The sequence below is a fragment of the Capra hircus genome, chromosome 18 (assembly GCF_001704415.2).
Source record: "Capra hircus breed San Clemente chromosome 18, ASM170441v1, whole genome shotgun sequence".
Taxonomy (NCBI): domain Eukaryota; kingdom Metazoa; phylum Chordata; class Mammalia; order Artiodactyla; family Bovidae; genus Capra; species Capra hircus.
Window position 1 is genome coordinate 57,850,667 of NC_030825.1, and position 24,457 is coordinate 57,875,123.

General features: G+C 58.6%; 1 protein-coding gene across 4 annotated transcripts in view; it reads right to left on the minus strand.

The window, feature by feature from the left end:
* The window catches only part of SHANK1 (SH3 and multiple ankyrin repeat domains 1), a 52,707-nt gene that overhangs the window by 4,491 nt on the left and 23,759 nt on the right, over positions 1-24,457 (minus strand). Inside the window, exons 15-24 of one of the 4 annotated variants that reach the window (XR_001919543.1) lie at positions 24,264-24,290; positions 16,414-16,496; positions 16,053-16,177; positions 15,329-15,464; positions 14,801-14,881; positions 14,203-14,226; positions 13,928-13,996; positions 13,348-13,466; positions 6,209-6,305; positions 765-3,891 (exon numbers count right to left, since the gene is read on the minus strand). Coding sequence is in view for 3 of the 4 variants with exons in the window: in XM_018062835.1 (XP_017918324.1) it covers positions 765-3,890; positions 6,208-6,305; positions 13,348-13,466; positions 13,928-13,996; positions 14,203-14,226; positions 14,801-14,881; positions 15,329-15,464; positions 16,053-16,177; positions 16,414-16,496; positions 24,264-24,290 (3,888 nt within the window). In the remaining variant the exon portion in view is untranslated. Of the gene's footprint in view, positions 1-764; positions 3,892-6,207; positions 6,306-13,347; positions 13,467-13,927; positions 13,997-14,202; positions 14,227-14,800; positions 14,882-15,328; positions 15,465-16,052; positions 16,178-16,413; positions 16,497-24,263; positions 24,291-24,457 lie in introns of all 4 variants that reach the window. The other 3 variants (XM_018062835.1, XM_018062837.1, XM_018062836.1) reach the window with 3 other exon arrangements.

The following is a 24,457-nucleotide window of genomic DNA, read 5'->3' on the forward strand; positions in this document are numbered from 1 at the left end:
CTCCACTCGCTCTGTGTGTCTGGGTCAGGAATGTGACTATACTTTCCCTTAGATTAGAAGGGCTTGAACTTTGAGCTGATTCCAACTAGCTAGCTGCTTTGGAAAACTTCTGCGTCTTCCCAGATTCCTCCATCTATACCTGATTGGCCTTTTAAGAGACCCCCCCCCCCTCCTCTCCTCCATCTCATGGTACAGTTGGCCTCAAAAACCCTTTTAGGTGAGTTCTATGCCTTCCTCCTTCTACAGAAAGGTAGATTCCTTTGCTGAAGGTCACCCAGTTAGCAAGTGCAGGGCTGGAAGCAGCCCCCCCCCCCCAAACAAAACAAAACAAAACAAAACCTAGCTCCAGAACCATGCTTGGACATGGCTTTAGGACAACCATGCCCTAAAGCCTCTTGTCTTCAACCAACACTGGGCTCAAAGGGACTCGAAGATTTCAGGGGTTGTCAGAACTGACAACCCACCAAGGAAAGGACACCAGCAAGTTGTGCTCCAATCTCCTGTGTTCATCACTCTTTGTTCATCATGGAGTGTGGGTTGTCATGGTGATGGGAGGAGATCACAGAAGCTACTGAGATAAAGGGAAATTTCGAGTGCCTGGAAAAGCATGCTTCTCTAAGGGCAAACTTCTCCAAGCCAGCCCGGTTTCTGTTTTCTTTCTACCGCCTAAAGGGACAGGGTTGATGCGGGAGGTGGACTCCAGTACCCACAGCATCAGCCCCTCTGTCTTCCACTGCCAACCGCCAGCCCCGCACCCTGCTCACCTCTGCCGCTGCAGGGAGGAAGTCCGCTCGGGGACGTAGCTGGCTCCCCCGTGGTGGCTGTCCCCGCTTCCCCCGCTGCCTCCCCGGGCCCACGGCAGAGCGCCACCAGCTGCCGAGGAGCCCCCAAACTGCTGAAGCTTGGAGCTGAGTTCACTGATGATGCTGGCTTTTACAGTGGCCAAGGCTGAGGCCTGAGGCTGGGCTAAGGGCCCCGGCAGAGGGGGCGGCGGCGGGCCCGGGCCCTCCTCCCAGGGCAGCAGCTTCCGAGGCAGGGAGGAGGCCGATGGCAAGGGCACTGGCGGACCTTCTGGCTCTACAGGCACGGGGCCGCCAGCCACGCCTGCCGTCGAGGATCCCGGACAACCGCTCAGGGCCAGCAGCCCATCGGTTCCCGCCCCCGTCACTGAGACAGTGGGGCTGGTGGGAGTGACAGGGTCTCGGAGTCCCCCACCGGGTCCCGGCCGCAGGCCTCCGCCGGCCCCGAGCGCCCGGCCCCGGAGCTTAGAGGGGGTCATGAGCTGCGGGGGGTATGGAGGGCCAGGAGTGCCACTGCCCCCGAACGCCTGGCCATCCAGGTAGGCCACGTAGGTGTCCAGGAGCTCTGGCCCACCGGCCACGCTGGCGCCACCACCACCTCCAACGCTGCCAGTTCCGCCCCCTGCGCCGCCCCCGCCTTCAGCGGACAGGCTGCTCAGCGTGGAGGCGCTGCTGATGGTCTCCAGGGGGTGGTCGCTGCTGCTCCGACTGTCCACCTCCTCAATACCAGAATCCGTGCCCGGGGGAGGGTCTGGGCCAGGCTGGGGGGGTGGGGGAGCCGGGGCGGCTGGGGCGGGCGGGCCTGGCGGAGGGGGGTCCCCAGGAGCCGCGGGGGCCCCCTGGGTCAGCGTTGCGACCTCGCTGTCATAGGAAGTCAGGCTGGATGCGGTCGAGTCCAGGGTGGGAGGGGCGGCGGCCACGGCCGGGGGCGGCACAGGGGGCAAGGGGGTGGTCGGGGTGGGTGGGTCCGGCAGCGGGTGGGGAGGCCCCGGCGTGAGAGGCGACTCCGGCTTCTCGAAACTATTGGAAAACTCGAGGGGCGGGGGCAGCGGCTCCACAAAGAGGAACTCGCCGTCTTCCACGTCCACCGAGGGGGCGGGCGGCGGCAGGACCAGCAGGGGGAGCCCGTTCTCTTCACTGCCCCGCGGGGAGGTCGGCGAGGGCGGCACAGAGCGGCGCGGGCTGGGCGGCGGGACCCCCGGCCCGTCCTCCGAGGGGGGGGCCCTTCCACCCGCCCCCCCGGCCCGGGGCTGGCAGTTCTCCAGGAACCGCACGTGGAGGGGCAGCCGCTCGGGCTCCTCCGGGGGGGCGCCGGATCTCCAGGGCTTGCTCACCCCGGGGTGCGGGGCGGGAGGCTCGGGCCCCAGCTGCAGAAGCAGGGGCCCGACCCCGGGAGCTGTGGGAGGCAGGCGGTGCAGCAAGGAGCGTCGGGCCGCCGGTGGGCTGGCCGGAAGGGGCTTCTCCTGGCCGCCCAGCCCCGCCCGGTACCCCAGCTCCCGGCGGGCCGGGTCCGGGGGCGAGGCTCCCCAGAGGCGCAGCACTGGCTCGTGGCGGGCGTGGGGCGAGTGGCGGTGCGGCGTGGGCGGCGGGGCCTCGCAGCGGGGCGATGGAGGCCTTGGAGGGGGCTGGGGGGGCCCACCGCCCTCCGAGGACTCCTTCAGCGCCCGCTCCCGGGCGGCCAGGGCCAGCCCGAGCGGGGAGGCCGGGTCCAGGGCCTTGCCGGTCAGCGGGTGGACCAGGGGTCGCGGCGGCAGGAAGCTGGTGAAGGCGCTGCTGCCCCCGTAGGCTCGGCTGCCGGCCGCGTAGCCCGCGTAGCTGCTGCCGGCGCCCGCCGACTCCAGCCGGAGGTAGGGCTCGGCCGAAAACATGCCTTCGTCGATGGACTTGGAGTGGCGCAGCCGGGGGCCTGGGGGCGCCCCTGGGCCCAGCGAGCTGTCGCCGCCGTCGGGCTCGTCCCCCGCGTCGGTGGAGAGGAAGAGCGTGGACCGCCGGCGGGCTTCGTTCTGCCAGCCCCCTTCCCTTCGAGCCGCCCCCACCAGGGCCGCTCCGAACTGGCTGGTGAAATCCAGGGTGGCCGGGCCGCTGGGCGAGGCGGGGGTGGGCACGGGCGAGGGGGACGGCGGCACGGGCGACACGGCCGGGGCGGGGCTGGGCGCGGAAGAGCCGCCGCCGCCGCCCCCGCCGCCCGCGGCCTCGGGCTGGCTCGGGGGCTCCGCCTCGGTGCTGCTCCCCTGGCTGCTGCGGCCGCTGCTACTGGTGGACGGCGCCTTGATGATGATTGTGGGGATAGGGATGGAGTTCTTTTCCGACGGCGCGGCCGCGGCCGGCGGCGGCGGCGGCGGCGGCTGCGGGGACGCCGGAGACGTGGGCGAGGGGGCGGGCGGGAGGCCGCCGCCCTTCTGGGGCTCGCCTTCGACGACTTTGGTCTGCTTGACCAGCGGGCCCTTGCGCCCGCGGCCGGAACGGGCAGGCACGTACATGGCCGCGCTGGCCGCCCGCGGAGGCAGCTGGAAGTAGCGCAGCGCCGGAGCCTGGGAGGGGCCGCCGGCGCCGCCCCCGCTGCCGTGGTGCGACGGGGACAGGGCCCCTGGGGTCGGGCTGGGCCCGCCGCCCCGCCAGCCTCGTAGGCTGGGCTGGGGCCCCAGAGCCAGGCGGGGTGGGGGGTCGTCGGGGGAGCCGCCGGTCTCCATCTCCGGCGGGTGAGGCGGGTGGGCGTGGTGGTGGTGGGGCTGCGGGGGCGGGGCGTGGTGGTGGTGGTGGTGGGGCGGGTGGTGGTGGGCTGGGGGCAGGGGCCCGCTGTGATACAGGCTCTTCTCTCGGCTCCCTATCCGGGTGTCAGGGGGGCCGGGCCCATCGAAGGACGCCGGGGACGAGGCTGGGTGGGTGCCACCTGAGCTGGGATTGAAGGGCCCACCCCGGGGAGAGGGAGTGAGGCGGCCGGAGGAGGACGGAGCTGGAGGCGTGCTGTAGGGGGGCTCTGGTGGGGACGTGGTGGGCGGCGGGGGGATGTCCTCCGAACCAGGCACAGACAGACTGCGGCTGAACTTCATGGCTGGGGGTGCTAGGTAGGGTCTATCGTCTTCTGCAGCCCTGGGAAGACACAGAGGATCCAGGAGCAGGGCGGGGGTGGGAGGGGTGGTCTCCCCTAATCCTGTAGAGCTACAGTATTACAACAGCAGCCATGATGATACTGATGGTGACACCCTGCTGCTGCTAAGTCGCTGCAGTCGTGTCCAACTCTGTGCGACCCCATAGACGGCAGCCCCCCAGGCTCCCCCGTCCCCGGGACTCTCCAGGCAAGAACACTGGAGTGGGCTGCCATTTCCTTCTACAGTGCATGAAAGTGAAAAGTGAAAGTGAAGTAGCTCAGTCACGTCTGACTCTTAGCGACCCCATGGACCGCAGCCGACTAGGTTCCTCTGTCCTTGGGATTTTCCAGGCAAGAGTACTGGAGTGGGGTGCCATTGCCTTCACCCAGTAGGCGTTGAAGAGGAACATTAGTCCAGAGCTTTCTTCCCCAGCTGTGGTAAATGCAAATCCGCTCGATACAGTAATTCAGGTTGTGCACTGCACAACAGCGAACAGCAGAGGGAGCAAGAGAGGTGGAGCGAAATTCAGATGTACTTCCTTCCCAGGCCAGGAGGGGGAGCCTTTTCTAAGTCCAAAGGTATAACATAGGCTAAAGAAATGGCAACCCACTCCAATATTCTTGCCTGGAGAATCCCAGGAACAGAAGAGCCTGGTGGGCTGCTGTCTATGAGGTCGCACAGAGTCGGACATGACTGAAGCAACTTAGCATGCATGCATGCATTGGAGAAGGAAGTGGCAACCCACTCCAGTATTCTTGCCTGGAGAATCCCAGGGACAGAGGAGCCTGGTGGGCTGCCATCCATGGGGTCGCAGAGTCGGACACGACTGAAGCGACTTAGCAGCAGCAGCAGCAGCAGGGGTCTCTTTGGAGAAGGAAATGGCAACCCCAGTATTCTTGCCTGGAGAATCCCATGGGCAGAGGAGCCTGGCTAGCTACAGTCCATGGGGTCGCAAGAGTCGGACACTACTTAGTGACTACACCACCACCACCACCACCACCAGGGGTCTGTTGAGGTGAGCAAAACTGGCTTGGGCCAGGAAGAGATACCTTGTTATGTGCATAGTTCTCGATTTCTTTTCTTGTACAGGCAGAAAAGAAATGTAATTAGCACATCAAATCTGTGATTTCACAGATGGAACTCAGGATGAGGTTAATATTTTAAAAGAGGGAGCCAATTTATAGGTAAGCAATGTCAGGTGGATGTAAAGGTAGCTGTTACTAGGAAAATAACACACATTGGTGGACTGTGGACCCCGAAGTTGGGGAAAAGCTAGATTCAAACAGCAAGCCAACTTGGAGAAAACCGGAGGAGTGAAATCTTTCGCCTACTGATCAACTGCCAGGGCGCAGTCCTCGACTCTCTCTTCACCTCTGACTTCTCTCTCTCCCTTGACTATCTCAACCAATGTCACCACTTCACTCATGACTTCCCTGCTGAAGACTTCCATGCTTGTCTTAGACCCATCTTTGCCCCTGAGCTCTGGGCTCCTGTATCCAAATGTTGCATCCTTTTGGATGTCTCATTGGCATCTCAAGCTCAGCAGACCCTAAACTGAGCTCCTGATCTCTCCTGTTATCTTCCCAAGCTGCTCTCTCAGCAAATGGCAGCTCAGTCCCCCACACCTGCCTCAGGACCTTTGCACTGACTGTGCCTGCTCCATGGAATGCCTTATCTCCAGATATCTCCACGGCTCCCTGCTCATCTCCAACTTTCAGCTCAAACCTGCCCCCCCAGCACGCCTGACATCTCTCATTCTACTTTTTTTTCCCCCCATAGCACTCACCACAATTAACATACTATATCATTTTCTTATTTTTCATCCTTATAATCTGTTGTCTGTCTTCCCCTGCTAGAAGGTAATTTCCATGAGGGCAGGACCCTTTAGTCTGTTTTCTTTCCTGACAAATCCCCAGTAGTCTAGCCTGGCATATGGTAGTGCTCAATAAACATCTGTAAAATAAATGAATAAATAAATGGAGTCAGCTATGAGAGAATGAACCAGAGTCTGTGGTGGGAGCTTTGACTTACTGCATCCAGGCAGGGGCAGTGATGCCCCCATTTTCTAGATGCAGAGCCCCAGGCCCAGAGAAGTGAAGCCACCTGCCCCCGACCACACAGCTGGGATGGACAAGAACCAGGATTTAAACCCAGGTTTGCCCAGCAACAAAGCCTGAGCTCTTTCCCCAACTTCATTGTCACATACGGAAAGAGAAAAGAACATCCCCAGGCTCCCTTGTTTTCCCCATAAAGCATCACCCTCCCAGCCTCCCCTTTCCCCTCCAGCATCCCTTATGCCCTCCCCTACAGGTGACATACCAATAGATTTTTGCCGGAGCATGAGCCCGGGTCCAGGAGGCAGGTAGGAAGGACGTTCGTAACTTGGCTGGGAGCGGTGGTGGGGATCAAAGCTCGACTTTGGGTTGGTGGTCAGAGGAGGGGAGAGAAAAGAGAGCAGGGAAAGATCAGTCAGGGCATGGAAATCCATGGATTTCCCCCCATGGCCATCCTCCTTCCCTTCTCCAGCCTCTGCAGGAAGGGAGAGGGGCATGAAGGAAACGGAAGGGAATTCTGGGGAAGAGAAAGATTTCTGAATCCTGATGGCAGCAGTGGGGAGGAAGAAATGGGGGGGAGGGTAGGCAGATTATCAACTGAGTCTGCTCTGCTTCCAACCGATCACTAATCTGGGCACATTTTCTCCACTCATGTTGTCACTGCTCAGGTCCAAGTTATCACTTGCCGGGATGGCTGCAGTAGCCTCTTCCTTGGCTCCTGGCTGCCAGCCCTGTCCTGACACCCCTTTCTAATCTACTTTTCACACAAGAGTCAGAGGCGGGCTTCCCTGGTGGTCCAGTGGCTAAGAATCTGTCTTATAATGCAAGGGACACCGGTCCGATCCCTGATCTGGGAAGACACCATGTGCTGTGGCGCAACTGAGCCCAAGAGCTGAGATTACTGAGCCTGTGCACCACAACTGAAGCCAGGGCACTCTAGAGTTGGTACTGCGCTACAAGAGAAGCCACCGCAGTGAGAAGTCTGTGTATCGCAACTAGAGAAAAACCCACGCAGCAACAAAGACCCAGCACAGCCAAATAAATAAAAATCAATCAATCTTAAAAAAAAAAAGTGAGGGATCTTTCTAAAAGAAACTCAGATCATGCTATTGCCCTGCTTAAAATCCTACTACAACATCTCACATCAGTTCAGAGGGGATCCGGATTCCCGAGTCTGATCTTCAAATCCCCCTGCAGTAGGCCCTGCCTGTGCTCACCCAGTTATCTTCTTGGCCAGGATGCTGTGCCCGAACCCAGCTGCAGTGTCACCTGCCTGCAGCACTTGGCGGCACCTTGTTCTGAAGAATCACCCTCCCCCAAAGGAGCTGATGTGCCCAAGCAGTTAGGTGTCCCCACTCCTGGGAGCAGCAGCCCGCAGCCCAGTGACATGAAGGTCTAAGGCGGGATTAACTCCATCCTGTCATTCACACTCCAGAGGTCTGTGAGAGATCAGGCTGAAGGGGAAATTCAGTGGAGATCAGGCTTGCTGAACTCTGCAGCTCATCCTGTCTCCCCCACGCCTTTACAGGTCCCCCCTTAAGAAATCATCTTCTCGAGCATCAGTATCTCTGACTCTGATTCTAGGAAACCCAAACTAAGACACTATGTATGATCTAGCCCTTGCCTACATCTCCCGCTCTGGTCCCACCATGCCCACCTTTTCTTGCTCCTTCGATGTCCCAAGGTCCATCCCTGTTTAGGACACTTACAAGTCCTGGACCTTCTCTCTCCAGTGTTTTCCTCCTAATCATCACAGATTCTTTTCCATCGTTACCTCTTCTGCTCAAACATCCCTCCCTGTCACAGCCTACTGCATTTCCCTGTCCTGTCTTCTTCAAGGCACTTCTCTCCATCTGAAATGATCTGGTTTACTTGTTTACTGTCTGTCTCCCCAGCTAGAATGTTGGCTTCCTGAAGGCACCAGACATTATCCCAGGCACTATGGGTACAGGGTCAAGGGCTTGATAATTCTGAAGGAGAAATGTTTTCATTTCTTTTCAGATAGGAAGGAGACTTGAATACAGTTCAGCCTGGATAACATTCACCCCAGGTTAGAGTCATTATAATTATTTGCTTACTTTGTTGTCTTCCTCGGCATGTGGCCTACCCAATACCCATTCTACTCGATAAGAACAGCCTGATCTTCTTTGGCACTTAATTAACAGACTGTATTTCCCAACCTCCCTTGCGACTAGGTGCAGGCCCAAATGCAAAAGTGGAAGTGTTGTGTGCTATTTCTGGAAAGTCTCATTAGAGGTAACCCAAGAAGCAACAATGTGCCCTCCTTTGCACTCCTGTCTTTCCACTGTTCCTTGTTCCTGCTATCTGGAATCCTGGTCCAATAGCTGGAGCTCCAGCAGCCATTGTGGACTATGAGGGAATTTTGTGTCTGGGATGTGAAGGATCCTAGACCCAAACTGGAAGCATCCTGTCCCGCGCAGAGAGGGCAGCCAATCAGAAGACATAAGGATCTTCATGACCATAGAGGGTACCACAGGTCCCTTAGACACCTTACTCCTGATTTGTTCAACATGACAGATATAAGCATTTATCTTGTTCAAACCACTGTTATTTGGAGATTTCTCTTACCGTGGAACCCAGTTCCCCCAAAATACCACCACTTCCTCTGCCAGTGTAAATTCTCTAAAGGAAGTAAATTTGACAGGTTCCCTCCTGTACTACCAGGACTCAGCAGCAGGTCCAGCACACAGTAGGTGCTCAATAGATTTGCAGAATGAAGGACATCCTGACAAGGTGTGGCAAGCCACCGATGATGTAACCCTAGATCTCCGAGAGACTGATGGGAGGTGGATCACAGTGACCGAGAAGTCAAAGCAGGAGGAGGCAATGGAGGGGGCGGAATAAAAGCAGGGGGTTAGGGTGACAGAGGAAGAGTTCCCCTAACCGAAGAGGAGCCAGGCTCAAGGGAGAGGTGTCTGATATTGGCACACTGGTAGACCTTCTAAGTGTGGGGAACAGAGGGATCAAAGAATGGGTTAGTTCGGCACCAAGAGGGATCAGAGTGGCAGAGGAGGTGCCAGATTGACAGAGGAGGCATAATAGCGTCCGAGGAGGCTAGGAATGACTGTTTGAGGGGCAGACCAACTCAAGGTGGAACAGGCTGACCTCAGTCGACAAACTGGACGCATCCTGTCCCGCGCAGTGAGGACAGCCAATCAGAGGGCGCCAGGTGCCGTGACGTCACCGACTGCCTGGCAGATTTCTCCCCAGGAAGTCGGCCAGAGGTCCCGCCCTCCTGTGCGCTACCTCCCGGGTCAGCTGAGGGTCCGGTGCCTCCACAGGAGAGCGTGCCCAGGCGCTGTGCACAGGCTAAAGGCTGAAGATAGGCTGGGAAATTCACGTTAGGGAGCCAGCCCCGGAAAGGGGTGAGGGGAAAGAGACCGGCGTAGGAGGCTGATGGAGAGACAGAGCTAGACAAAAGACAGATATGGGGGTCCAGAGGTGCGCGGGAGAGACAGGAGGGGACTTGAAACAGCAAGGCAGCGAGAAAAAGGTGGTCCTGTGAGGTCCTGCCATGGAGAGGGCCAGGGCCAGCCTAGGAGGGGAAAACATGCAGTCAGAAGGGTCGGAGATGCCCCGGGAGGGGGAGAGGCAGAGAATGCAACCAAGAGGATATGGAAAAAATAACCAGAGGGAGAAACTGAGTCCAGAGAGAAGCTGAAACTAGAACCTGGACCACCCAGTCCAAGATGTGGGGGACAGGGAGCAGGGGACCCCTGGGAAGAGGGGATCAGTGACCAGGTAACAGAGACAATAGCCAAGAAAACCAAGGCCGCACAGAGGAGAGAACAGAGAGACGAACAGCAAAGCCCTAGGAAGAGACAGAGCCCAAGAGGGATCTTGACCTTCAGTGGATCTGCCAGGGGTCTGCAGCCCCCCTGTTGGCGCGGTGGATCCTCCCTAGCCCCCCTTACGTTTAACCCAGAGGTGTATCTTTCAGAGAACTCTGTCCATTGTGGTACAGGCCCCTGTTAAAAGGAGCCTTGGGGTCTGCACTGGGCTTCCACACTGCCTGCTTGTCCCCCTGGTTTAAACGCAGCAGAGTCCAGCTGGGAAAGGGGAGAGAAGCCAGAACAGATGGGAGATGGAGACACAGATGAGAACAAGACCACCCACTGAAAGAGGCAGAGAGACACAGGAAGGTCATAGAGACACAGGAAGGACACGGAGGAGCCCCTGTGTCTCAGGGGCTGAGAAAGATCAGGATGGCTGGTGGGAGGAGGGGGGCAGAGATGGTGACAGAGACAGCCTGCAACATGAGAGGGAGGGCTTGGGGGAGGCCCAGGAACAGACCCCAGGAGGGAGAAGGAAAGAAAAGAAAAAGGGAAATGACCACTGGCCTCCAGGACCCAGAAGAAAAGAAGGCCCCATGAAGACCTCTGGCGTTTTATTTCTCGGTGATGGGGGTGGGCAGGTAGCTGGTTTTATTACTGGCTAGTGTCTGGTCCCTGGTGGAGGGGGTGTCTTTGGAGCCAGGATCTCGTCTGTCTTGTAACGCAGGTTCATGCAAAGAGGAGCTGGCAACCTGGCACTTGGTGGGTACTCCATGCATTTGTTGAATAAATGAGAACAGGATTGGCCCTAATCTGTTACTAGAGACTCCATATTGAGCCTGGGATGTTGTTGTGGGTTCATCTCTGGGGGTGCAGGCTGGGGTCACAGTGGGGGCTCCAGTTAGATTATGGTGGCTAGGGGTGCTCACCATCTCTTGAGAGCCTCTGCTAGAAGCTGATCTCATTCAGTCCTCCTAAAAGCCAGCAAGACTGACTTAAGCCATATTTTACAGAACAGGAAATTGAGGCACAGAAAAATTATAAAGCATGGCCCAAGTGACAGAGTTAGAGGGAGTCAGGCTTTGAAGCCAGGTTTGCCTGGCTCTACTGCCCATGTGCTTTTTTAAATTGAAGTATGGCTGATTTACAATGAATTGATTTACAATGATTTACAATGATTTAATGTTGTGTTAGTTTCAGGTGTACAGCAAAATGATATACGTGTATGTGTTTGTTCTCTTACAGGTTCTTTTCCACTATAGGTTATTATTATTGGCCACGTGGCATGCGAGATCTTAATCTCCCTGACCAGGGATCTAACCTGTGCTTCTTGCAGTGGAAGTCTTAACAACCAGATCATCAGGGCTTCCTGCAGTGGAAGTCTTAACAACCAGATCATCAGGGAAATCCCAGGCTGAGAGATTTCAGATTCTTTGAGAAACCAAGGACAGGTGTGAAGGAAGGGCCTCCTGCATGCAGGGCCCTGTGCCCAGCCCTGAGAAGTGGCCAAGGACCCTCTGCCTTTAAATCAGAAAGAAATTCTGAATACAAAATCTGCCAGCTGCATTTGGCTCTGGTAAGAGTACTGACCCTTCCAGAGTAGGTGTTTGAACCCTTGGGAGGGCTGTGGATAGATTTTGGGGGTGGGGGGTGGGGGCTGTGCACTAGGATGGAGAGAAAACTCCCTACATCTTGATTTTCATTAGCCTTCAACTAAAACACAACATTTCCTCAATTAAGGATGTCGGCCACAGACCGTGCCAGTCTTAGCAAAACGTGACTATATCAGAAATCACAGGTATTTCTGCCTGCTTCATGGCAGAGCTTTCTTCACGGCACATTTCGCTAAACAGTGTTTATGCTTCTTTGAAACTTTGAAATTAGAGTAGTCTAGATCCCCCACCGGAACTTGCTGGCTACTGTGTTGAAGAAAAGGCACCGACATGACTGTACCACAAATTCTGCTTTTAAAAGTGTTTTGAGGGACTTCTCTGGTGGTCTAGTGGCTTAGACTCTGAACTCCCAATGCAGGGGGCCGGGGTTCCATCTCTGGTCAGGGAACTAGATCCTACGTGCAGCAACTAAGATGCGACACAATCAAATAAATAAATAAAAATAAATATTAATAAAAACTTTAAAATGTTTTGATAACTGTTTTTCTGTGTACCTGGCTTCTTTTGTTATCATATATTATATTTTACTTTAATTTTTGGTTCAAGGGGCTTGTAACCTCACTTCATCTGCTCACAAGAGTTGAATTCTTTTCGGTGAGGCTTGTACTGCTCTGAGGGGCTACCCTCTTCCATTGTCACTCCCCATGGTGATGTACTGTTCTTGACCCTTGTGAAGTGAAAGTCATTCAGTCGTGTCCGACTCTTTGCAACCTCATGGACTATACAGTCCATGGAATTCTCCAGACCAGAATACTGGAGTGGGTAGCCTTTCCCTTTTCCAGGGGATCTTCCCAACCCAGGGATTGAACCCAGATCTCCCTTTTTGCAGGCAATTCTTTACCAGCTGAGCCACAAGGGAGGCCCAAGGATACTGGAAGGGATAGCCTATCCCTTCTTCAGTGGATCTTTCCAACCCAGGAATTGAATCGGGGTCTCCTGCATTGCAGGAGGATTCTTTACCAGCTGAGCTATCAAGGGTTTTGACCCTTATGGATTATGTATTTTATTTTATACATTATTCAGAGTATTAATTTGGAGTATTATTCGGAGGACTAGGCCAGCCTAAAAGGGTCCACAATCCCTCCAAAGTCAAAGCACAGGGTTTTTTAGAGTCAGTGGCCTCCTGGCCACCAGGTGGTGGGTGTGGCCTACTGAAAGAGGGAGTCAGAGGGTGCACTCAGAGGGCAGGGAGGGCCTGGGCAGAGAACTGGAGAGTAGTGGTGGGGATGTGTCTCCGTGAAAGGGGCACAGTCCAGTGAGGGACCAGCAGGTCTGCACCAGAAACAACAGGGCCGTGGCTGGACCGTGGATCCAGTTGCCGAATTGCCTGGGGCTGAAATCCTGGCTCCCTCTTTGAGCCTCAGTTTCCCTTCTGTATCACAACCAAGTGCACCTTCCAGGATGATTCCAAGGAATGAATGAGATAATCCATGTTAAAAACAGTGTCAGAAATGTGATCAACACCCACTGTAGGTGAGCGGGCAGAGCGGAGACAGAGACGATAATTAATATTTTAATAACTACCACTTGTTGAGCACCTATTATTATGCGCTGTGCCTGTGCCAGGGAGTGCCATCCCTGACCTCCATTTACCTTCCTTGAGATCCTTAAGGCAGGTCGGAGATGGACAGAAAGAGGTGGGCCAGAGAGGGAGCAATGAAGTTTGGGGATGGGGAGTGGGGGGAGGGGACAGAGATGGGATCTGGGGGGATAAAGGAGGAGGAGGACCGGTAGAGAGGAAAGGGGACCCCCCAGAGTGGGGAGCAATGAGGCATCCCAGAAAATCCGGTGCCCCTTAGGCAGAGCACTCAACACAGTGGAATCACAAAGGGTTCATAGAGGGAGGGATAAAGGCTACAAGTTGCCCTGTCTACCCCTCAACCTTCCCTCCCCCCAAGTCCCCCAGGTTCCCCAGTTCCACAGACCGGGCTGCCTACCTCAGTGGTAAAGAAGCCTTTGGGTCGGTGTTTGCCCAGAGACGCCAGGCCACCAGGCCCAGGACTCTCACTTGCACTGATGGTCTGCTGAGCTGCCGCCAAGATTTCATCCAGTTTGTCTAGGAGAAGGCGGAAGAGGGGCAGAGAGACAGCGAAATGAAGTTGGCTTCGGCCTGGCAGCCACAGAGACAGAGCTGCTGGGTGCCCCATTCAGTGACTTGTATGAACCAGCGAAGGGCATCTCCATCTCCCTCCGGGTGGGCCTCCTCGGAGACACACGGTCCAGCCGGGCAAGACAGGCAGGATGCAGCGATGTAAAGGGCTGAGGGCGGGGAACAGACATCCTACGAGGGAGGGTGGAGCGGAGGCAGAAGGGGCTGCGAAGAGCCTCAGGACAGAGGTGGGTGCTTAACCGTAACAGCTGGTGCAAAGCTGGGGTTTGTGTACGATCAGCGTGGAAGTGGCTGAAGGCGGCGCGGGGTAGAAGCGAGAGGGATGGGGGGCGGATGCGGCACCCCAGGGGGCGTGGGGTCGGGGGAGCTGGGGCCGCCCCGCGGGGAGCAGGGCTGGGCCAACTTACTGAGAGCCATCTGATACACAGTCCTCTTTTTCTCCATGCTGGGCACCGGCGGCGGCTGCTGCTCGTACTCTGTGGGCAAAGGAGGCGGATGAAGCCCAGGGGAGCCCCCGGGGGCGGGGCGGCGCGGGCTCGGCCGGCGGCGGGCGTGGCCGGCGGGCGTGGCCGGCGGGCGTGCGCAAGCGCGAGTGGGGCGGTGAGGGGCCGGGGGCGGGGAGGGGCGAGTCCGCCGGCGGGAACGGGACGGGGGCCCTCCCGCCAGTCCTGTGCCCACTCACCACTCTTCTTCTTCCAGGGGGAGACTAGCCCGGGGGGGAGGCAGTAGAGGAGCCAAGAGTTAGGACTTCGTGGGGAGGCGAGGGGCCCCCTTTCTGGAACGCCCGCCTCCCTCAGGGACCCGGGGTGGGGGGCGCTCGGCTGCCCCGATCCGCTCCGGCGGGGCGGCGGGGGGGGGGGGAGCGGGGATCCGGACCCCCCGGGTCCACTCGGCCTTGCCTGGAGGGAGGGGGCTCGCCTTCCCTTCTGTTAGTGGGAGTGCGGGGAGCTGGTAGAGGGAGAAATGGAGGGTGCGGGTGGGGCTGGGACAGACGGAGAGGGGCTAGAAAGGAAACCGGGACCCGCAGAGGAACGTTACAGACCCAGAGAGACACCCGACAGAGAAACAGATGGAAACAGGGAAAGCTGACTCTCAGACGCCCGTTCCCAGCGACACACACGCAGGTCAGAGGGCGTCTGACCCGTGGGCTGGGGGACGCGATGAGGACAGGAGGACGAGAGCCCCTGGTCACTAACACTAACAAACGCAGGGCTGGTCCAGCCGCCCTCGGCCCCCTCTCCCTCCGCAGCACCTGGTCCCCGGCAGCCCCACCAGCTCACCCATCTCCTCCAGCTCGGAGGTCATAGACTTGGAACGCAAGGAGATGGCTGGGGGCGGCAGCCTCTTAGCTTGCTGGGGTGCTGGAAAAAAATGACAGTGAGGTCAGACATCGGCACCATGGACAGAAACCCTCCAGGCCCACCCCACCCCCAACCACTGCGGCGCTCCCAGAGCTCAGAGAAGAGGTGCCGGTGATGGCTGATGGCGTTTAGTCGCTAAGTCGTGTCCCACTCTTTGGAGACCCCACAGACTGTAGCTAGCCCACCAGGCGCCTCTGTCCATGGGATTCTCCAGGCAAGGATTCTGGAGTGAGTTGCCATTTCCTTCTCCAGGGGAGCTTCCAGCAAGTTACGCTTGCGCTCAGCTCCTCTCCTGAGGGTCATGAGCAAGCAGCCTTGGGGAGGGGGGAGGCTGCTGCTGGTGATGGGACCATTGGGTCATTAGGGCTGCAGAGAGTCTTAATCCAGTGGCAGCGGCGGGCGCGGGGAGTGTCCAAGCCTGACCACACAAGGCAGGGGGAGGAGCACCTTTCTTGTGAACAGCTTCATCCATGTCCGGGTGCCTGGTGACCATCACCACCTTGACCATCAGCGTGTTGCCCCCTTGTCGGATCATGTTCACCACCTGCCGGTGGCCGACCTTCACCACGTTCTGCCCGTTCACCTGTGGCACAGACACCCCCAACCACAGCTGATATGTGAGGGGTGGGATGCTTTCTGCTTCTGGGTCTCTGCTGAAGTGGCCTCCTCCTGCCTGGCCCTGTCTGTGGTGCGGTCGGTCACTCTTCTCCTCCCCCCGCCCCCTTGCAAGCCCCTACCTCTCCACTCCTGTAACTCTTAGGGCCTCAGGGTTGGGGAAGGGGCTGGGCCCACCCTATTTGCCTCTCTCCCTCCTTATCCTCCAGCTGTGTGTGTGTGCACATGCGCGTGCCTGCCTACATACACACACGTGTGCGCACCTACACCCTGGGGACAGGTCTGTTATCTTCTGATATGCTTCAGAGAGGCTTTCAGATGGAATCACTGAAGAGGCTGGCTAGCTGCTGGGGGGCGGGGGGAAGGGCAGGGCATGGGGCTGGAAAGCTTGGTGCCAAAGGAGAATCTGGTTCTGGGCAGCAGCATCTTGGCATGGATCACTAGGGTTCTGGGGGTTTGTTGCTAGGGTCCCAGGGGAAAGCATGGTGTCTGTGGCAGGTGGGCCAGGCCCTGGGTCTTGGGAGAAGCCCCTGGGAGGCTGGGGGCCAGGACTCACCTCGATGAGGAAGTCTCCCATTCGCAGTCCAGCCCGCCATGCCACGCCACCCTCGTCCACCGACTCCAGATACTGCAGTGCCGGGAAGGCTGGGGTGGGGGTGAACTCCTCGATGGGGGTCTGCGCTGCAGATGGGGAGGAGCCGGCGGGGTCGGAGGGGAGAGGGTGGAGAGGCCGAGCAGGGGATGGGGCTCAGACCCAAGTCACGGAGGCCTCACAGTAGCTGAGGGACCAGCACCCCGGGGTGGGGTGGTGGGCAGGTCGGGGGAGGGTTCCTGAGAGGTGGGTGGGGGTCCCTTCCCTTGTCCATCCCCCTGGGTCAGAGAGCCCTTCTCCCGTGCCCTCCCCGGCCGGCACTCACCCTTGGCGCCCCGGAGCACGAACCCAAACCCCTCACTGTCCTTCTTCTGCAGCAGAACTGTCTTCTCTTTGATGATGTAATCGCTGGTGGGGAGGGTGGGGGAGGGGCGGGGTGGGGTGGGTGGAAAAGGGATCATGAGACACGGAGCCACCTGGTGCCCCACCAGCCACCTGGTGACCTGAGCCTAAGCTCCGGAACCCTTCGTCCCGCCCCCCTCCTCCTCCCAGGAGCCTCCTCACCCACTCCACGTGCGTCTGCTTGCAGCAGCGCTGACAGGCCTCTCCCCCTCAGAGCCCGGGGTGCGCCGTCTCCCACTCACTCTTTCCTCATTCATCCATCAGTGCATCCATCCACCCATCCATTCAGCAAGCACGGCGGGAGGAACGCAGAGGTACAACTGCCACATGCCAGACAGCCTGACTGGAGGCCCTGCTGGCCACTTCCTGCCTGTGACCTTGAGCCCTGACTTTAACCTCTGGGGCCTCGGTTGCCTTGTCTATCGCAGCGGACGATGACAGACCCCACCTGACAGGGTCACGGTGAGTTCCCTAATCTAGAGTGTACACAGTATTCAGCAGAGTGCTGCATACAGCGCTCAGACGCAGGAGGATGTGTTCTGTCTTTGGTCAAGTCTTTTGGTCCAGGGGACAACTGTACTTGGATGATACCTCTCCCAACTCCCGGACTATATACACACACACATATATACATGCTACAGTAACATCTCCCCAGGTCCCTGAGCAAACTGTAACACTGCTTATTCAGCAGCTATCCAATATGGTGGCCGCTAGCTGCCTGTGTCTATTTATATGCAAATTAATTAAAAATTAAATGGAAAAATTCAGTTCCTCAGCCTCACTAGCCACGTTTCCAAGGGCCCAGCAGCCACATACGGTTAGTGGCTACCACTCTGGATGGCCCAGATACGGAACATCTCCATCGCCACAGAAAATTCTAGCGTGCAGCAATGACATCTACTTCCTGGCATACTCAAATGGATCTCCTTCATGCGGTCAGAGGATTCTAGCAAAATGAAAACTGCATGTGAATACGTGGAGGGTTCCCTGTAAGGCCACCAGAGCCCACCAGTGTATTTAGGGGATGCTCACATAGCCAGGAAGGTTCAGTCAAACGCAGACCTATTTCATGTCTTCTCAACACTGGCCCCGGGCTCACTCAGGTAACAGCCACAAACCCTAGACATCACCACGCTGTATATCAGGACTGCACATCCATTCCATTCCAGGAGCCCCAGTATAAGCAGGATTACCCAGGCACCCGGCTCCAGGCTTTTCAGAATACCCACTATCCCCCACCCCTGTCCCCAGAGGCAGCATGCCTTGCAGCGTCCAGACACCCTGCAGTCACGTCTGAAACCTGGCCCAGCGCACACGCAGCCCCCTCAGAATACCCCAGTAATATCAGCAGGCCCCAACACACTCCCATAATAGACAAGCATGCTCCCTGCGCATTCCAATTACCTACCCCCACAGGTTTGGCAAAACAGCCCTCCACAAATACTCCAGTATATTTCAGCAACCCCCTCCCCCACACATCCCAGTATGCTCCAATAATAACTCCCCCACACTCTGATCTCAGTCTATTCCCATAACACGCCCCCTGAACACAAACTAGCACACGCCAATAATACTTAATGTGTTCCTACTGTATTTTGGCACCAACCCCCTCCACACATGCAAGCCCTGCTGGATATTCCCATGACCCCCAACATGTCCACAGTTGAATCCATACATTTGTACCATAGGGACAGTGTTCTGCACATGTGCCCTGGCCCCAGCCCTGCTCCCAGCCACTATTAGAACCCCATGGGCCCAACAGCAGGCACACACATGTAGACACAGCCCATAACTGCCCTGGCTCAGAGCTGACGATGCTCCAGTAAACATGTCTACACAATATCCACTATGTCTTCTAGACCTTGTATTCAACCCAGGGATCGATCTCCTTGTATCTGAGTGGACAGAATGTTGGAAGAGAAGGAGGAAAGGGGTTGAAAGCGATGAAGAAGGGGAGGAAAGAGGTCAAGAAGGCTCCTTGAATGGGTGAACGATGGGGCCAATAGAAATGGGTTGAGAGGTTAGAGCTGCCTGTGTCTGACCACGAACTCTGTAGCATCCTTGTCCCCAGCTCTGGGCCCACCATGTAGCCTGACAATCTCCTCTGAGCCCTCATGCCCTCGCTGCCCCATAGCTCTTCCGGATCTCCAGGGCCCTCCAGTGGCCAGTAATGCTCTTCAGATCCCCTTTATTCCTCATTTACAGCAGTTTCACTTTCATTTCATTCATCCCACAAACCCTACCTTTCCCCCATCCCCCTCCATCTTTCACCCCCACTCTCTCCTCACATTTCACACATAAGCTTCCCCCAAACATCCAGCCCCTAATACAATTCAGTAAGGCTCCTTTATCCATTAAATGCGAAGAAAAAGCCCATGCTATGTGTCAATCAGTATCTGAAGCCCCTCACAGGTAAATGACTCCATCCATCATCTCCCACGGCCAGCCTCTAGGTAGGCATGAGTACCATTTCCACTTTACAAATGAGGAAACAAAAGCACAGAAAGGTCAAGCAATTTGCCTGAGCTCACACAGTGAACAACATTCTTCAACAATTCCCAAGAAAATACCCGGGTAGTTGCAATAGTAACAACCTCCACTCCACTGAAACCAAAAACCCCAGCACATATACGTTTGCTCCAGTTCACCATGAACGTGCCCCTCCAGTTCCTGAAATTTATCCCAGGCTATGCCTGTAGCACAATAAGTAACATTTATGAACCGCTGCTGAATGCCAGACGGCATTCCAAGCACTTTATGTTTATGTATTCATTCAGTCCTCATGACACCCCCTGGGAGGGGCTGGCTGTTATCACTCCCATTTTATAGATGAAGAAACTGAGGCACAGAGAAATAAATTTGCTCAAGATCACACCTGTCAGAAAAAAATGTCACATCCAAGATTTGAATTCCCCATAGGCAACCTATGCATGCATACATGCTAAGTCACTTCAGTCGTGTCTGACTCTGTGGGACCGCATGGACAACAGCCCACCAGGCTCCTCTGTCCATGGGATTCTCCAGGCAAGAATACTGGAGTGGTAGGAAAGCATATACCCCAATAATATCCAAACACCAGCAGATCACCCCACCCCTTCCTCTCGAGTCTCCCCATCCTGGACATCTGCCTCTCCTTGCCATGACTTTCCAACGCAACCCCCAGCTCTGTGTGCAGTCTCCCTCACACTCCTTGAATTGCGCAGTTGCCCTCTTGTGCTCATAACTCCCTACAACTGGGTATTCCTTCTCCTCTACTCCTGTGTATACCTTCTGGCTCTGCACCTGGAACCCCCCTCAAGTCGTCTGAAAGCTCCCCAGGACCCTAACCCCCTCCCCACCAGCTCTCACCTCTGCAAGCCCGCATTACACCCCACGGGGCTGTCCCCCCACCTCCCATTTTGCCCTTGCACACCCCACATCCCCTTTCCCAAAGTTGTCTCCCACAGATTTCTGTGGCCTCCTCACCCCCTCTCAGGCCAGCTCTCTCTCCCCTTTGCCCTCATCCCTCCCACAGCCTCTTGAGCCTCAGTATAGAACCCCACTGTATCCCCTACAGCATCCTAGGTTTCTTTCCTACTCCAGTTCCCCGCCCCCACCCCATTCTCATCCGTGGAAGCCTCCTCCGACTTTCGCATCCTCAATTCACTTCACCCTTCCTTCCGTCTCCTTTCACTGGCAGCTGCATTTCATTTACATTCCCTGCATCTCCTCTCTGTGCTCTCCCTGAACTGCCTGAATCCCCGCCCCCCAATTCTCTTCACACTTCCTGCACCCCCTCCTTACCCCATTCCTCCGTTGGCCCCGCGCACACGCTCTGCTCCTCTGCTCCGGCTTTCCCCATTCCTCCCCCGACTTCAGTATCCCCCACTCCCCCCTGTTCCCTTTCTGTCCTGCCACCCTCCTACCCAGACCCTCTAGCCCCGCCCCCTGCCCTACCGTTCGCGACCCACGCAGCACCCCATTCATGCTCCCGTAGGGCTGACTACCTGCCCTGCAGGAGCACACACAATGCTCCGCCCCAGGCCATCCGTCGGCGACCCTGAGCGGCCTCTGGAGCTCAGCGGCCAGCTCTTGTTCACCAGATCCCACACACAGGGACTGCAGCAGCCTCCACTCCCCCCACCCCCACACCGAAGGTCCCTCTCGCACACCCAGCATCCCACAGCCCAGAGCCTCCTGCTGTACATAGCGCCCCCTCTGCCACTCAGCCCCTCCCCGTGTCCCAGCTCCACGGGGCCGCTCCACGGGGCCTCTCCACGGCCTGCCCAGAGCCTCCCCCTGTGCCCGCAGGGAAGAAAGCCCCCTTCCATGCTGAGAAGTGACACACAGAAGCAGATGCAGTTCCCGTGCAGAAGCTCAACCGTGTCTCAGCACACGTGCCCCACACAGGCACAGACCCCTGGGGGCAGGGAGAGGGGTGCGTGGGGATGGGGACCGGTGAAGGGTGGTTGGGGGGGAGGGGACAGGCCTGGTCAAGGAGGGTGGGTGTTGGGAAACACAGCCGCAGTCTCTGGGACAGACCCCCCCCCTCCCCGACGCAAACACACTAGTCCCCAGACAGCCTCGCTATCGCTCCAAGTCACACACAGAGATAGACGCCGGCAAACAGGGACATACAGATGGACACAGTTGGGGAGGTGGGCCGGGAGCCCACCATCTCTCTCTCTCTCTCTCTCTCTCTCTCTCTCTCTCTCTCTCTCTCTCTCTCTCTCTCTCTCTCTCTCTCGCTTACACACACACACACACACACACACACACACACAGGGCTGCAGGCAGTCATACACACGCACGCACACCGCCACAGCCACAGGAACACACGCACCGTCGCACAGTGACACGCAGCGGAAAAAGAGGAGGGGAGGGGAGACGGGGGCGGGATGCGTGTGTGATGGGGGGGAGATGACTGTGAATGGGAGAGAGGGGTATGAATGGGGGGACTTGCCAACTCCGTGAAGGGGCGCGGGGACACAGGAATCAGAGGAACGCGGGCCTGGGGTGCAGATGCCTGAAGGGAGGGCTCTAGAGTGGGGGAGGTAAGGGTGGCAGAAAGGACAAGCGGGGCCCTAATCCCGGAGTGGAGTCCGTTTGGAGGGCCTCCTTAGGAGGGACGTCCTGGAGAAGGAGCTGAAGGGAGCCTAGAAGGGCCTACGAAGGGCTGGAGGAGTGTGTGTGTGCCTGTGTGTGTGTGTGGGGGGGGTGGTGGTGGGGGGGGTCGGGGAGAGAGGCTCGGGTTGGGGGTAATGAGAAAACGAAGGGGAGAGAAGAGGGGTCCGGAAAGGGCTTAGTGCCGAGAGGTTAGGGGAGAAGGGCGGAGGGGGCGGGAGGCTTGGGGGCGGGGAGGGAGCCTGGGGGATGGGGGATCAGCGGCTGGGGGAGGGTCGTCACCGCGGCCGGGGCCTCCGGATCGGGCCGCGGGGGGAAAAGGGGCGGCACGCTCCGTTACCTGTAGATATACCAGACGCTGCGCCGCCGGGGCCCCAGGGCCGGCCAGCTGGAGGAGAGCGCGGGGGGCGGCTGCGGCAGGGAGCCCCCCCCGGGGCCGCCCCCGAGACCCCCGCCGCCGCCGCCGCCGCCGACCGCTGACAGAGCCATCGCCGCCGCGGCCCCGGCCCCGGCCCCGGTGCCGGCCGCCCCCGCCGCCGCCGCCGCCGCCGCGTCCCCGTCCCCGCTCGGCCGAACCCCCGTGTCCGGGCCCCCAGGCCCCGCCTCATGCTGACCCGCGCCGGGAGGGGGAGGGGGAGGGGGCGCGCGCCCTCCCGCGGGAGGGAGGGCAGGGCCGGGGGCTCACATGCCGGGGGGCCGCGGGGGCGCGGGCCGCGGGGTCGGGCCGCGGCGAGAGCGCGAGGACCGCGGACGGCGCCGGCTTCAGCACCGCGGACAGCTCCGGAGGCGGGCGGCGGGCGCGAGGCTTAACCCCTTGGCGTCCTGCGCCGGGCGGGGGAGGGGGCCGGGCCGGGGGGAGGGGGCTGGCAGGGGAGCGCGGGGGCCCCCTTGGCGGGAGACGGGGGAGGGGCGAGCGCGGGGGGAGGAGAAGGGGAGGCACTTCCGGTCTGGGTCCCCCCGCTTCGCCCCCTCCCCCCTCCCGAGCCCTCCCGCGCAGGTGCAGAGCGAGGGAGCGCGGGGAGAGGGACGCACAACATCACACGAGACGCCTCGCAACCGCGTGCGAGGGACGCGCGGACACCGAGCCCCACTTCCCGAGCCGGGGGGACGGCGCGGCGAGAGAGACCCCGAGAGGGGACGCACAGCTCTCCCCCACGCCCCCCGCGGCACATAGACGCACGATGCTCCCCGACACAGTCTGGAAGAGGCCGGAAAGGGAGAGCCAGGACGTTTAGACTGGGCGCCAGGGCAGGGAGAGACACCCCTCCCCGCAAAGAAGTCCAGGCGGAGGGACATCCACGCTCCACGCACCACGGCTCCCCGCCAGAGAGAGGGAGCCGCAGACCCCCGGGGAGAGGAGAGAGGGCAGCAGAGGCCAAGAGGGGTTACACGCGGCGGGAAGACACAGCTCCGGCAGGGAGGCAGGGTCACAGCACGGGCCAGGCCACCCCAGACAGGGCTGGGGACAGCGGAGGGTGGGGGTGTGGGGAGGAGAAGCTCAGACATGCAGGGCAGCACATGCCAGCGGGCAGGAAGGGAGGGAGAGAGGGGGCAACGCACTTGACAAGCAGAGGAAAGAGGAGAAAGAAGCTGAGCGACCACCCTCATCCAGCTGGTAGAGCAAACGATCCCCAAACCAAAGCCAAGGGGAGACCCAGAGACACTGACAAGAGACAAGAAGCAGAGGCTGATGGGGAGACTCCGGTGGTGGGGGGGGGCCTCGATACTCACCCAGTGCCCAGAGCCGGAGACGTGCCAGGCGAACACGCACAATGGTCAAGCGCCTCGGACACTTGGGGAGCAGGGTGGCACCCCAGTCCCACCCTCTCTTCCCATATTGTCATTTCTCTCCTCCCCACTCCTCCCCCGGCCCTCCCCCGCCCCGATCCATCCCCACTGGCCAGAACACAGACACGTAGGTTTGGACACATTTAATGGAAGGATGCTACGAACAAGGAGACCCTTCCCTGGATTAGGGGGAGCGGTGTGGGGGGGGATGTCATCTTTCAGATGCCCAGTTATGACCATCCCTCCCCCACAGCCTGGCCCTTCTGGAAGCTCAAGCCCTGGAGTCCTCCCCTGTTCCTCCCTCCCCTCCCCCAACACCCCAGGTCCTGAATTCCAGATCAATCAGATAGACACATGCATGCACACACTTCATGCGTTAATGCGCACACTCAGCGACGTGCATGAAGAGGGACAGGCATGTGCAGGGACCCACCACCGGTCCCCAGCGGGTAGGCAGACACACTGGACATCTCTGAAAAACCCTGGCCCTCATTCTCGGACACACGGATTCGGGGAAAGAGAGGTGCAGAGAGAGCCAGCTGCACAATGAGCCACAATCGTGCACCCAGAAATGACAGCCACAAAGGCACCCATCAGTACCGAGCGGGACACACCCTCTCATTGTCACGGGCATGTGCACGGGGCTAGAACTCCAAGGGCCTCCGGCCACACATGCACACAGACACGTGTCATGCACACCTACAGAGGCACATGGGCGAGAACACGCCTGGGGAATCTGTACAGAGATGCTCGCCGACTGTGTGAGACGGTCACGCACAGGGGGACTTTAGCTCTGGGGGTACACACGCACATCCATACGGCCCCAGGCACCCCTTCCTTCCCATTCCTGACCCCGTTTCCTCCCTTCCCCTCCCCTCTCACCTCCCTGGGCCAATCCCATCCATCAAGCTTCAGAAGCAAGTCAGCCAGCAGCCAGGGAGGGGAAAGGTGTCAGTGTGCCTTCTCCCTGCCCCCACCCCGCCTGGCCGGCTCTGCTTGTCCCCCCCCAACCCCCCCAACATGCCAGCGTGGGATGCACACACTTCCGCTGCACAGGACTTCACAGAGATGCAGCA